The sequence below is a fragment of the Mus pahari genome, chromosome 8 (genome assembly GCF_900095145.1).
Source record: "Mus pahari chromosome 8, PAHARI_EIJ_v1.1, whole genome shotgun sequence".
Classification (NCBI taxonomy): Eukaryota; Metazoa; Chordata; class Mammalia; order Rodentia; family Muridae; genus Mus; species Mus pahari.
Window position 1 is genome coordinate 105,964,980 of NC_034597.1, and position 14,744 is coordinate 105,979,723.

Genomic DNA, 14,744 nt, shown 5'->3' on the forward strand with positions numbered 1-14,744 from the left:
AGGACTCTGTAGCTTTCTTGAGGTTGGAAAGCATCTCCTTCAGTTCTACCTACCAGAGTGCCCCCAAGTGACTCTGTTACTGTAGAGAATCTGGTCCTTCCAGACCTGTGCAAAGCTTCCTGCTATGTTGACAGTCTGAGGAGGCAAGACTTTGCGGATGGAGCTGGGAGGCACAGTTCTGTTCCTTTTCCCATGAATGGCACACGTTAGGCTATACCAAGTTACCACTAAGTGTCTTCTCCCTGGTGGTGGCCTCAGAGGGTGTGATTGTCAGTAACATGAGCCCATGTATCTATCTGGGTCCTTGGGCAGAGCGCTGGAAGGCAGCTGTTTGCCACAAGCTTTGGTTTGAATTGCACTCTTGTGCTCGAATCCTAAAATGTGCTAGAAGACCATTCAGGCCTTCAAACATGTCTTTCGCTTTCCTCTTGTTGATTGGTTGATGCTGTTGAATTCTATAATACACCTCTCTAGCATTAAACCTTTGCAGAGCTCTGCCCTATCCCTCTAGCATATACACCTTGGCTGTCTAAGCTAGGAAAACACAACTAGGCCTTCCTGTTGTGTGCAAGGAACCCAGTTGCAGCTTTATTCCTGAGTAGAGCGAGGGTAGAGCTGCAGTCGAGAATCTAGCAGTCACGTTGCCGTGCGACAGCTTCAGTGCCTTTTAATTCTAAAATGCTTTTTTACCCCAATCATATATGAGAAGAATTTTATTCCGACTTACATCTGGCAGAATCACAGAACTCAGACAGCTCCCTGTGTTTGTGTTTTTGCTGTCTCCTCTCTTTGTGAGTTTTCATCTATGTGGTGATTCTGCTTGAACACTCCAGCACGGGCATTTACAGAGACATGAAAAACGTCTTCTCTTTCCCTTAGGCTATTCCAAACCAACTTCCTCCTTTTTATTAAAACAGAATCCAACAAATCCAAAAGAAAAAAAAAATCTACCCACCTACAAGCTTATGCTAATAGGCACCCCAAAGCAAGACTCACAGCCCACATGATAAAGTTATTCTTACTCTTGCTTTGTTGTCCAAACCACTAACTTCCTGAATGTCTTGTTTTGCTTTCTTAAACTGTTCCAACTCACAATTGATCAGCAGAAAGAAATCGCTTTTCAAATCAAGCAAAGTAGAAGCCTGCCACCACGACCTTTTTAAAGAAACAGAACTGTGTTGTCTGCGACTCCACTGTGTACCAGTGATGCTGGGCCTCTGAGCCTCATGCTTGGGTCTTAGCCTCGAGGCTTTTCTGTTTTCCATTTTACTGTGGAATACTCTTCATTCCTGGCATACTTGATTCGATACTTTAGGATTTAGACTATACTTAGGTAAAATCTTTTCACTATTGAAGGTTTTAGTAGTTAGAAATTAATGCTTGCAAGACTGGGGATGTGGGGCAATGTAGATCCCGTGCTCAATACGAGGGAGGCCCAGGTACAGTCTCAGCATAGAAAGAAAGGCATACATGGGGTGGAAGGCAGAAAGAGGAGGGGAGGGAGGGGCGGGGGTGAGGGAAGAGCTACTTTCAGATGAGTTCTTTCGTTCTGGTTTCTGGTTGAGACCCAACCTCACAGGTGCACAAGTGACCTAGCCAGGCTATTTAACTTTTCTCTTCCATCTTTGTCATCAAGTGCTGCAATATGAATGCTCACCAGGTTCTTTGGAAAGTGAACTGAGGTTGTCGAACTGGATATGGAGTTTTGGGTAGGTGACTGATCACACGGAAGTCTTAAACACTGGGAATAAATGGAACTCAACAGTAAGAAGGCACAAGTCTGTGACTTCGCTTTGTTCAGAAGTCGCATGGGTCACCTCTGCTTACAGGAACTCCTCAGATGCTTCCGGTAGGCTAGTGAGCCTTTTAAAAATCAACCGGGATAGCAAACGTTTGCCAACTCCATTTCATTTTACTGATTAGCCTGTGGCGAAATTATTCCTGTCAGTTTAGCTGGGTCTGACAACTTAGCTCCTATCTCTTTACACTCTGGTCAGACTTCTGATCAACCTTCCTCACTTGCCTCCTGGGAGATGTAGCTTCTGGGGCATTTCCTTTGTTCTTTGTACCCACATTATCACCATACTGGTAGTTCACACTTGCTGGTTTATTAGTCTCCCAGACCAGACAGGGAACATCATAAAACAGAGAGTGCATAACTCGTTAGGAAAACCTGCACAAGTAGTCATAATTTGTTAATTTCTGGCCCCCAGACTGAATTACAAGTAAGTTGTTGTAGTATCTGTCAATTACTGAGATACTGGGGGACTCTTTATATCAGAACGTACCCCACAGGGTCTCCTGCTTTGGTTAGCTTTCAATTGTTTTCCAGTGGGCTGGTGGGGATTCTGAATGAGTGTTGGAAGCATTTTAATTGTTCAGGATTATTTTTTGGCCTGGAGTCCATCTGTACATACGTACTTCAGTATGAACTCCCCTGTCCACCGTCACAGAGACTTCAGCACAGGCTTAGCCATACAGAGTCCCCTGAAGGGTCTCAGGACAATATTTGCTGTTAGGAACTTCAGCAGGGTCAGTTTATTCAGACTTCAGTATTGCCTGTAAACATGCCATTGAACTCTCTGTGAGCCCCGTGACTCAGCACACCATTCCTGCTCCAGATCAAGACCAGGTAACCCCCCAATTATTCACCCTGCTGGACAAGATCAATGGCACCAATGTTGCTAAGTAATGGATTTATTTTTGCAACAAACGGAGTAACTTGGGACACGAAATATTTCTACTAAATTATAATTTACCTTGGCTAACATGACACTCAGTTCATGTAAATGGCTTCTAAGTTTCCAGTAACTTGTAAGGTTACTCCTCGGAAGACCTCACCGGTCACCTGGTGCAGTGGGAGCTGGGAAGGTGCTGGAGTCAGGTCAGTCATGAGAGGCTAATCTGGGTCCTGACCTCATAGTCACTCAGTTGCTTCATCACAGTCACACAGATGGGCAGTGTTATGAAGATTAAAGAAAATAACATACCAGGAAAATATTGGTCAAAGGCTACTGAATAAAAACAGTAGAAAGATCAGTTTTGCATCGGTTTGTGAGCGCAGCCCTCTTGGTTGCTCTTTTTTTTGTTTTGTTTTGTTGTTTTGTTTTGTTTTGAATGTACCTTTGGATCACTTCTGATACTTGTCTGATTTTTTTATTCTTTAATGAGTTAGATAAAATATTCGCAACATGTTAATCTTAAAAATCGATGTGAGAACAGCTCCTTCCATAGCACACAGGGAGAAATCAAACGAGGCTCCTGCCATTAACATAGTGCTTGACGAGTTCTGAGCCAGCTAATAGCAAGTCTCACACTATGCAAGACAATGCATGCATGCTTGTTATGATCCAAGTCTCACACTATGCAAGACAATGCATGCATGCTTGCTATGACCCGAAACGGAGAACTGGCACCAGAGGAGGGCATAAAAAAAGGGCAGCCTTGTTTTGGTGTCTCAAATTTGAGAATTCCCTATGCAGATCCCCAAACATGGGATTTTGACTTTTGTCTTGCTTTTGCTGCTGGTTGGGAGCCTCCGGCACTTTTCTGTAAGTGTTGTGGGATACCATACTGGGGGAGGGATTATTCTCAGAGGAGATTGGCAGTGGGCATCATGCAGAAGGCAGATGGACTTTGGCAAGCACTGGGGTGGGCAGGCTCCTATGGCCCGCTCTATGTCAGCAACTTGGAATGCACAGTGTTAGGAACAGACATGCTTATGTCCTTATAGAATATCCATTTGTATAGACTCATCCTTGCAGTTATGTGGCCTTAGGTTAAAGGGAGGTATCTACGTTAGACAGTGATGATGTCTAAAAGGCCAGCTTACCAATGGAACTATGGAATTCAGATTTAAAGAATTCATGTGGATAACATATAAATGTAAATTCTAGATTTTGTCTTACATTTTTCCCAAAACATAGTTTTGCATTAAGGTAACTGGCATTGTGTGTGTGTGTGTGTGTGTGTGTGTGTGTGTGTTTACCATTTTTAATTAAAGCAAGGACATTGTACTCTAAAAAGACCTGTGACCTTCATTAAGGTCCCTTCAGTAATCTTTGGGTCCCAAAAGGATGAGTTCTTTTCATTTGCTGTAGCCTTATTTTTGGAGGGGCTGCTCAGCATGCCCTGGCTTTAGTGGCTCCTCTGGTGGTGTTGGGTGAAAGATCAGCCCTGGGACATTTGGAAAAAATTCCACACCCTGTGGTTCTGGAGCCACTGAGAACTCAATGAGCCAAGGAGGGAGAAAAACCTGAAACAGGAACTCAAAGTAGATTGAGTGGCATTTAAAAGCACTCATAACTCCTTTACTGTGAGAACAGTGGTTAGGAGTCCAGGTTTGGGATCAGTTAAAGGCTCCACCCCTCACTTAGCTCAAATGTGAGACAAGTCATTTCATCCTCCTGAGCCTCAGTTTCCTCTTCTGCAGACTGAGGGTACGTATACCCACATCTCAGAATTGTAATGAGGGCTGAATGTCAACATGTGTTCAGAGGCACAGGACAGTCTAAGAGCCAGGGCTTGCCGTTCCCGTGTCCTTCCTCAGACCACGTTTGTATGTATGTGGGAGAGCTGAGGTCCGTCATGTCTGTTTGCACAGACATGGTCTTTGAGTCCTATTGTTAGGCTTCGACACACCGTGCTGTAATTATTTGCTTAATGTGTCACTAGCCCTACTAGACTATAGGATCTGTGGGAGGAGCTGTCAGGCTGACATCTCTTGTCCATCCGGGATACAATGAGTGGCTTGGCCTTTGGCTTGGCATGTCTGTGGTGACCAAATGAAGCCAAAGAGATCCCCAGGATCTGCAAATGAGGTCAGAAATGGAGATGTGGGTGCAAGATCAGGGTGTGAAAGTAAGTCGTCCCCAGTCCCTTTGCCTAAGGCTGACTCGTGAGGGCCTGTGCATTGTGCTGAGTCAGCGCCACCGCGAAGATCTTGCCCTCTTCAGGAATGATGGGTATGGACAAGAGCCTTATCTAGCTCTAGATACAGCAAGGAGAGGAGCGTGACGAACCTGTACTTGAAAGCATATTTGAAATGCTTCAGATCTTTCTGGTTTATTTGGGAGGATACTTTAGAGCAGTTAATTCATAATTTTTCTGGTAAGAAGTAACCTCATCCCCCAGTCTTCGTGTGCTAGAGTCCTGTTCTCTGACACAAATGTGTCAAAGCTACGAGGGGGCGGCAGGCACTCTGATGAGCGTTGCCATTTGATGTTTGTTAAAATGTTTCAAGTCTGAGCCGTCTCTGTCCCCACAGTTAAGGGTCAGTCTGGTGTGCAGCTACTTATTCTTCCAGAATAGAGAAGAAGCCGAGGTGAGGTGATGGGACCATAGAGACTGCAACAGGAGTGAAAAGCTGGCTTAGGGACAAAAGGATTGCACACACACACACACACACACACACACACACACACACACAAATGCAGCAGATAATTTGAAGTCTGGAAAATCTTCCTGAAGTGTTGAAATCAGTTTCTTAGCATTACCGAGAGTTCCACGCAGAGGTGAGGGAGACTTGCCTTGGAAACCGATTTCAATGGAAGTTTTATTGTCTTTTCTCTCCAGGCTGCCTTTAAATGGAACCAGTCACTCTTTGCCACGGAACAGGCAGGGATAGGTGTTGACTGAAGTCACCCTGCTGAGGGGGGCTCAGACATGGGTCTCTCAGCTGAGTAAAGAAAAAGTCAGAGAGAGAGGAAGAACCAATCACAAAAGCCATCACATCAGAGTTAAAAATAAAAGAGGGAATGACGTAGGGTCTCTAGACTCAACTCCAAATAGATACTACTTCGAAGTATTTGTCAAGATTTACAACGGAAATTAGGTAGAAATAATTCACTCAAAAGTGGTCCCGCTTATGTAAAAAGTAAAATATATTTAAAAAGTAGAACGAGGGTCCATAGAGTACTGGTGCAGCATGCAGGGGCCCTGGTTCTATCCAGTATACCACATAAAGCAAGGCGGCCTGCCTGTAATCCTGGCACTCCAGAGGCAGAGGCTGGAGATCAGAAGTTCAAGGTCACCCTCTGCTACAGAGCAGTATGAAGTTCTCCTGAGATCTATTAGTCCCTGTCCCTCCCTGACTCAAAATTTAGAAACTGGAATCAAAAATCTAGTTATTACTACAAACAAAGATCACATTCCAAGTCCCTTCTGTAAGTTTCGAGATGGTCTGAACTAGTGAAGACACAGGCAGGCCACTGGCAATGTTCCCTTCTGGGAGGTCTTGGTGCTGAGCCGTGCGGTTCCTGACTTCTATCATGTTTGCTCCTCACTGACCATTCCGAAAAAGTGAAGACCCTCTTAGCGGTGGTGGAAGACGCCTTTAGTCCCAGCAGAGGCAGGCAGATCTCTGTGACTGGAGGCCAGCCTGTGATGCGGGCTCCTCTTTGTACTGTACAGATGCCTTGCCTGCCAGCTAAAATGCCTATGGACGATGGCTTAGGCAGGAAATAGAGGGGGGACATTGGGGAGGAGAAAGAATTCTGGGAGGAGGAGGAGGCTGGGAAAGGAGTCGGAAAAAGGACGAGGAGACAGATGCAGGGTACCTGAGCTCAGGATAACCAAGCCATGTGGTAGAACATAGGATAAACTAAGTGGTTATCTTTAGTTATGATCTGGTCAGAGTAGATTTTAGCTTTATGGCCAATGTATTTGACAATATAATATGAGTCTAAGTTTTATTTCTGGGAGCATGGGGCTAGGAGGTAGAACCTGGACTTGACTACAACACTGGACACTCAAACGAGTAGCCATGGCACCTACTACTGGGACCCTCCTCCAGGAAAGCTCGTAACTCAAAGAGAACCTGAGACATTTTGAAGGCGTTTATCCACGGCAGCATAGTTGGAGAGGTGACCTCTGGAGCAAGCAGAGAAAGGTAGTGTGACAAGGTTTCAGTTCCTATGGGAATGGCCTCCACAGAGAGTATTGTCCTCTGTGTGCTGGCTCAGGATGAGTCTGGAAGGATCTGAAGCCAGGTCACTTTAGAACTTTCAGGGTTTATAGGAGTCAAACAGCATGCTGTGTGTCATAGCTCTACATCTTTTATGTGTACAATCTCATTAAGACAACATAAAAAAGGGGACTTACCTTAGAGATCTGGGCCATTGAAATTTTATATGTATAGCATGGTGCCTTGTCAGTTTCCTTTCTCAGACATTTCCCTGTTGTTATCTGGGCAACTCTCTTTTCTGATGATGTGTACTCCACTCTTGGTGCATGTGTGCAGCCTGAAAGTGCTTTTTCTCTCTTTACATCAACTTTCTGTTTCTGTCATTGCCACATGGGGACCCTTGGAAAAGTCTGTAGGCTTCCAGAAGCAGGTGCAGGGCTAATGCCCACCTGTTCTGTCACAGCTGTTCCCTGCCCCCAGCTGTCACCTGGTTCCCCAAGGAAGTAAATACAAGAGCGGGCCACAGGGCAGCAATGCTTATTAACTCCATCCCAGCCAGGTGGGGGGAAATGTCCCTGAAGCTTGGTAAGGACCAGTGCCTGCCTGCTAGTGGTCCTGGGCTACAGAAATCCCCACTGCTGCACAGACAGCTACAGAAAGCCCATGCTGGGTTCAAGGAAGCAGAGATCCCTCCTACACAGCCACGTGGGAAGGATCAATGGGCCAAGAACCCTGGAGAGCTCCTGTCAGCAGCTCTCAGCAGCTGTGCGGCCTCCACACCAAAGCTAGAGCCAGGTTCTCAGCGTGCGCTCGGTCCATGTCAGGAGCAATAGAGGTGGTGGCAACCTGGAGCCCTGACTTCTCTTTACCTTGAACTCTCCAAAGGTTATTTCTGCATGGATCTGCGTGACCAATACACACTCTGGGCTCATTTTATACTGAAACACCAGTTCCTCTACCATCCAGTTCTGCAGTGTGTGTCTGTGTGTGTGTGTGAGTTGTGTTGTGTTGTGTCTATGACACAAAAGTGAGATACCTTTTCAAAAAATCCCAACTCCACAGAAAGAGGGTGCCCTGGGGTTTTACTATTCTCTATTCTTATTCCTTGTTTATTTGTTATGTATGTGTGTACATGTGTATGTGTGTACATGTATGTATGTGTACATGTGTGTACATATGTGTGTACGTGTGTGTGTGTGTGTATATACACGTGTGTGTGGCTGTTCCTTACCTGAAAGGATTTCTTCTGTCTAACAAGTGACTTCATCTTTGTGACTTTAGATGCTGGGCTTCTTATCAGAAGGGCTGTCTGGGTCATGTCTACATTCACTTCGTGTCCTGCCACCTAGAAGCCTGGTCACTGGTTACGTCTAGATGAGCATCCCCACCAGACTGCAGAGATGCTGCTCTTGTCTGTCCCTAAGCCTCTCTGCATAGACTCCTAGCCCCTTCACGTACTCACACTCAGCAAGCACTTGATAGTTACTGAACGAACTGGAACAAACATGGAGGCAGACTTCCTTTTCCTTACTACAGTATGTCTAAATAATTTGGCCAGTGGAACACAAGAAAGGAATGGAGAGTTTGGGAAAGTAAAGGCAGAAGGCAGAGGATACGTGCTGATGGGTCCGGAGGCCCAGGCTTCCACCTGACCTGGCCTTATCACCCTGGCTTCCGGTCAGGAAGTTGGAGAGGCTAAAAAGTTTCACTAAGAGTGGGAAGCATCCTGGTGCTGGGACATGTTACTGCGTCCTTCGTAAGCTGAGGGTGGGGAAGGGTGGGTGTGAACCTCGGCGAGCAGGGGGGCTGGCTGTGACGCCCCTGTCCTTCTCCCACAGGTATGAATTAGGCGCTGCTCTCTTCATCGGATGGGCAGGAGCCTCTCTCTGCATCATCGGGGGAGTTATATTTTGCTTTTCAATATCCGACAACAACAACAAGACGCCCAGGTAGGAACAAGAAACAAAACTGCCCTGTTAAAAACGCGCCATCTCAATCGTTCTATATGGGACGCGTTACCTGCAATTCTGGGACTCTTAGAATTAGAAGGAACAATTGAAGAAGGGTAGGGATACAGTCGCTATTGTTTAAAGATTCCCATGGCTGTGTTCTAACGCTGGTTCTGTGACTGGGCGGTAAGGCCCAAGTGGAAAAGTGTGGTCTTCAAGTTGGCCTCACTGAAATTTCACAGAGGCAGGAATTGCTTAAGCCTCCATCCACAATGCCTTCTGAGTGTCAGGAAAAAATGATCTTTAAAAAATAGTTCTGAGAAGGAATATTAGAACACATGAGAACACCCTGCGTCCCTTCATCATGCAGGCAGAAGAGGGACGAGAGCTGACCACAGGAAGAGTTAACGCTTGGCTACCGTCAGCAATGGTTCTATCCGTTTCTCCTTTGCTCTGCATGTAGAACAGAATCAACCCCAGTGTGCTTTACCTTTCAGAATGGGCTACACGTACAATGGACCCACATCTGTCATGTCTTCTCGGACCAAGTATCAAGGCGGAGAAGGAGATTTTAAAACCGCAGGCCCTTCAAAACAGTTTGATAAAAATGCCTATGTCTAAAGAGCTCTGGCAAGCCACCTCCTGAGTTTGTTGTGCAAGAGAACTGTTCTCACAATGGTCCTTCCAAGGCTCTCCTGTAATTACTGCTTAAGCTGTTTTTTAAAAATATAAATTTGAAGACTGTTGATTGGATGTAAATGTTCTTATATACTAATCATTTTCTGTTGTGCCTTTCTGTAAGGAAAATAAACAGGTTATTTACAGGATTTGTATATTTTATACACATAGAAGACATGGGTACCCTTAGTTCATAAGGCTCAGGGAATGAGAGCCACTTGGACCCTTAATGTGCTGAGAACTTCCCTTATTCCACCCATATATCAAACACAAGTGCGCAGACAATGGTGGTGTGTGTAGGGGACAGCGATGATCTCAGACCCCCACAGCCAGTAGCCAAGTCAAATGATCGCAAAATCATCTGCCATGTTGCTGATTTCTTAGTTCTGTCTGTTGGGGCTGTCATTTGTCATGATGGCTCAGGAAAGGGCTAATGAGACCAAGGTGCCTTTGCCCTTGATGTGGACCATAAACCACACGGGCTGGTCGACCAAGAGCATATGACCACTGGCTGAGCTGGCCACTGGTGGTGGCTGAATCTAAAGCCAGCTAAGGAAGCTCTGGGGCCTGTGTGGGCCTGCCTCTCTCATTCCTCTGTCCCACGGGTCTGCACCCAACACTCACTAGGTCACTGAGACACTGGCCATTTTTGAAGGCATGGAACTTGACTAGGTGGTTTTGGAACAAAGATGCAGATGAATTCCTGAGGCCAACCCTGCATGTCCCTTGCCCACAAAGGCAGTAATTGCTCCCACTAGCACACAGCTTCTAGGTCATAGCACATTTACCCTTACAGACCCCTTAACCGTCAGTGCTTACATTTTCCTGCGTGTGCACTGAAGAAATGTAGAGAGCAGAATGGGCCCTGTGGTGTCAGAACCAGGGCCTGAGCTGGTCTAGGGTAAAATACACGGTTTCAAGTTGTAAGAACTGGTACTTCGGTCATATGCTATAAATCGCCCAGAACGAGTCACATGGTTGACTACATGACTTTCCCAGAGGGTAAAAGACTGAAAAGGAAATAAAGCACATTGTTTGCAGGTATTCAATGGAAAGGAAACTTTTTTTAAAAAGTAAAAAAAAAAAAAAAAAAAAAAAAAAAAAAAAAAAAAAAAAAAAAAAAAAAAAAAAAAAAAATTAAAACATTTTCCAGTGTCATATATTTTGCTTCCGTAAAGACAAGTTAGGAACTGCAGACCAGTGTGGGAACAGTGCTGTGTAGGCACACGTTTAAAATGATTTTTTTTTTCTTCAGATGAACTCAAGTTAGGCTGAGAATGTAGAGAGAGTGGGGCATGAAGGCATGGGTGGTCAGGGAGGGGCAGCCTAAGCTCTGTCAAGAAAAAGGAATAAAACAACTGAATGAGGACAAGAGAGGTAGAAAGCCTAAACACGGATAAGTTAAAGGTCTGAGCTTTGTTACCTACAAATACCAACTGAATTTAAATGTAGGGTTTGACCAGATCCTTGCTTGTCCTGGGGGCTGGGGTGGGGCTGCGGTGGGGAAACAGAGTCTGGAACACAACTCTTGATTTCTACCACAATGACAATAAAACCCTGTTGACATGGGAGATGGGAAGGCTGTTGATCTCTGCCCACACCTCATAGCCTGACTGCCACTTACTACAGCTTTTAGAAGCTTACACATAAAGTGAGCCTATTTGCACACAATGGCTCCCCACGGGGAGGTAGGAGACCTTTTTTTTTCATGGTTTGGAATGGGCACACATAGGTTTCTAGATGGTGGCCACAATAGTCACAGAGATATATTTCAAGGTCAGGGTGTGTCAGGTGCCAGGGCTTTGCGCAAGCCCTCTTATAAATCTAGCCAAGAAGTCTCCTTAATAACCAGCCACAGTCACGTGTGTGATGGAGGACTTTACTGGCACAGTGGACGGATGACAGGAGACCCCAAATCAACAAGCCATTAATATGTTCCTTTTTTTTTTTTTTTGAGATAGTCCTATAGTTCCACAAAGTATAAAAAAATATTTTTTAAAAAAAGGAAAAAATTTTTAAAAGAAAAAACAAACAAACAAACAATTTCTATATAAACTTTCTGACCATTGCCAAGATCATTATTCAAGAATATAAATTAGTTCTGAGGTATTTTATATACTATGGGCTGGGGACTGAACACAGGAAAATGACATGTGGGTGACTTAATAATGGCTCATCTTTTTCTAGTGACCATCTCACAGGAATCAATTGGCAGTTACATCAGTTGCACATTATTCATAAAACATCCAAGATGAAGGTTACACTGTAGAAAAGAACTCATTAGAAATGGCATGCTGACAGGGCCTCAGAGCTCAGTGGGATCAAAGGTACTTTAAGGAAATGCATTTATCATGGGTCTAGCTAACTGTTACCATTCATGGGATCATTGAGTTCACTAATTCAGTTTGAAGAGATGACAGAATTGTTTTAACGTAAGAACTACCAATGGGACAATACATATATATTTTAAAGAGCTATAATAATTCAAACCGAAGCCTGCTACCAGTCATAAAAAAAAAAAAAAAAGACTTAAAAGTTAGTTGAAAAAAATACATTTAACACTAGAGAGTTCTGTACTGAAGAAAAGAGTTTTTATGACCTAAAGGATACGTTGTTTTTACACAGTGGACAGCTGACAGTTTGTTCTTGATACTGTTACATGTCGTAAGAGACACCCTTGTTCTGAACAGGCTCCTTGCTATGGTTGGAAACACTAAAGAGCGTTAGAGTCCTATAGGCTGCTGACTGCAATGATGCTGGCTCCTTCTGCACAGTCTTCTGATGTGCGAGATTGTGGTTAGACATCCAGAACATCACTCCAGTCAGTCACAGTGACTAAGGTGCTCTTGAGTGTGCTTGATTCGTTTTCCTGAAGTCCTGGACGAGGAAGAGGAGGGATCTGTAGTTAAATTAGGACATTTTTAATCACAACTTCAGCCGTTTGTCACCTAGGGTCCGAATTTTCATCAAGTCTTGTCCCCCCAAGTCCCTACAGGCTTTGGGGGAAGGCTGATAGAAAACACACCCACAATTCAGCCACATTTCTAGATCTCCTCACAGGATGTGGCCTGTGACCACCCGTCCTGAAGCACACAAGCTCCTGGGTGGCAGGGCCTGTGTCCTGTGCCCTGCTTCTCTACCCCTGGCGTTCAGCATGGAGCCTGGAAATTGAGGGTCCTCAGCACATCTGTATTGTGTTATTAACTGTGGGCAAATAAAAACTGCAGGAAAGGAACATAAAACACTACACATCAAGGTAAGTGTCTAGTTTAATATCTAGAGGTAAATGTTAAACAGATTTTGCTGGGGTAGAAGAACTTAATTTGAAGTTAATTAAAAAGAGCCATGATTTTAGCTATGGGAATAGCATGCTGTGGGGAACTCCACTCTAGTGTGAATCTAGAATATTCTCCGAGGAATTCAGGGTCCTGTCATTGAAGTAGCCTCTTGGTTCTGTTCCTTACAAGGCGCTGCATCTCAAACATCATCTTGTTTTTAACTCGAATGGATCCTTAACAGAGATAACTTCATAATGGCAGTGGTTTGCAGCCATGTTATCAGGTGACAGTGTGACATTAACTGCAGAGCTAGCTGGCACTCTGGAGGGAAGAGTGGGGACAAAGAGGGACCCAGAAGACCTGCTGAAGACAGGAGACATGACTATGGACTCTATAGGCACTGGCAGAAAATGACAAATAAGGGCACAGAGTTCATCCAGTGAACACAAGAGCTGCGAGGGATGGTGGCAATGAACTCTCTCCATTTAGTAGGACATCAGTATCTAACACCCAAAGCCGTCAAATCAACAGCCAGGTTTGAGCCTATCACTGAAAGAGTGGCTCACCAGATCCTAAGGATGATGAGGAATACCGAGGAGGAGACATTCTCTACGTCTTTGCTCTTACCACGTACTAAGGTCACTCTGCTTATCTGTCTGCCTGCCTGTCTGTGTGTCTATCAAGCTGGCCATGGTGGTGTAGCACAAGTGGAGACATGCTGAACAGGTGCTTGTGCTACTCAGTCTGACAGTCACACTGCTGAAACAATGCACTTCAAACTTCAAAGAACTGGCAATTTCCCCAGGAATCCCACAATGGGAGAAGGCCCAGGCCCTGCCCCGGGAAGAGATGTTATTCGGGTCTTACAACCCATGTTGCCTGATAAGATCCCAGACAATGGTAGGTGAGTGGTGGGTGGGACCACGCCTTACTCAATTCCTCAGCTGTGTGTTCTTGGCCCTCTAAACTTTGACGTGTGTGTGTGTGTGTGTGTGTGTGTGTGTGTGTGTGTGTGTGTGTGTATGTGGGGGTGGGGTGTCACTGTATCACTTTGTCCCTCATCCCAATACAGTCACATGGAATAAATCTACTTTTTCTGCTCCCACTTTCGATTTGGCTCCTTTCTTTGGCTTACTGAGGATGGGTGGCTGGGTCTCACTTGGGGCACAGTGACCACTCCAAATTTGACTAAGGTGGCACACCTGTAATCTTGGTATTCGAGATGCTGATGGGTATGTGTGTGTGTGTGGGGGGGGGGAGTGCTGCAAGCTCTAGGCCAGCTCTGAAATCTATAGTGACATAGTTGAGATCCTGTCTCAAAAAGTCAGACAAGCAAAATAAACAAAGTACGTATACATGTACACAGACACACAAGCACAGACACGCACATGTGTTATGATTTTTGAATTTATGAACTAAGCCTATTGAGAGTTATATGACTGTCTGAGAGTTATACCCAGGCTCTCTGGTGGACAGGAAGTATTCCAACTTACGATTTCACTTCTGATCCACCCGACTGGCTACAGTGGAGTAAGAAAACCAATCTCCCTTGGAAGAAAACCAGGAAGACTACGTAACAGGGAACAGAGGAGCACTGGAAGATTGTAAGAAGGATGTTTTCACCCACGAGTAAGCCCGAAATTCTAATTTCTGGGGGGTGTCTATGTGAAGAGAATATGTGTGGACATTGTAAGAAAAAAAAATAACATCAGGGCGTTCAATGCAATAGTAGAGCACAGTTAAAATGACCTGTGCATAAAAGAACCTCTGGTGGAATCACCATGCCTGACCTTAAACTGTACTACAGAGCAATTGTGATAAAAACTGCATGGTACTGGCACAGTGACAGAATTGAAGATCCAGAAATGAATCCACACACCTATGGTCACTTGATCTTTGACAAGGGAGCTAAAACCATCCAGTGGAAAAAAGATA

General features: G+C 44.9%; 2 protein-coding genes across 8 annotated transcripts in view; one reads left to right on the forward strand and one right to left on the reverse strand.

The window, feature by feature from the left end:
• The window catches only part of Cldn10 (claudin 10), an 80,679-nt gene extending 71,002 nt beyond the window's left edge, over positions 1 to 9,677 (forward strand). For both annotated transcript variants that reach the window (XM_021203776.1, XM_021203775.2), the window contains exons 4-5: positions 8,743 to 8,853; positions 9,351 to 9,677. In XM_021203776.1, the coding sequence (XP_021059435.1) occupies positions 8,743 to 8,853; positions 9,351 to 9,474 (235 nt within the window). In that variant the 3' untranslated portion in view covers positions 9,475 to 9,677. The remainder of the gene's footprint in view (positions 1 to 8,742; positions 8,854 to 9,350) is intronic.
• A 1,898-nt stretch (positions 9,678 to 11,575) lies between these two features.
• Dzip1 (DAZ interacting zinc finger protein 1) overlaps positions 11,576 to 14,744 on the reverse strand; it is a 50,698-nt gene continuing 47,529 nt past the window's right edge. For 4 of the 6 annotated variants that reach the window (XM_029541690.1, XM_029541693.1, XM_029541689.1 and 1 more), the window contains one exon: positions 12,104 to 12,408. In XM_029541690.1, coding sequence (XP_029397550.1) covers positions 12,329 to 12,408 — 80 coding nt within the window. In that variant the 3' untranslated portion in view covers positions 12,104 to 12,328. Of the gene's footprint in view, positions 12,431 to 14,744 lie in introns of all 6 variants that reach the window. The other 2 variants (XM_029541692.1, XM_029541691.1) reach the window with 2 other exon arrangements.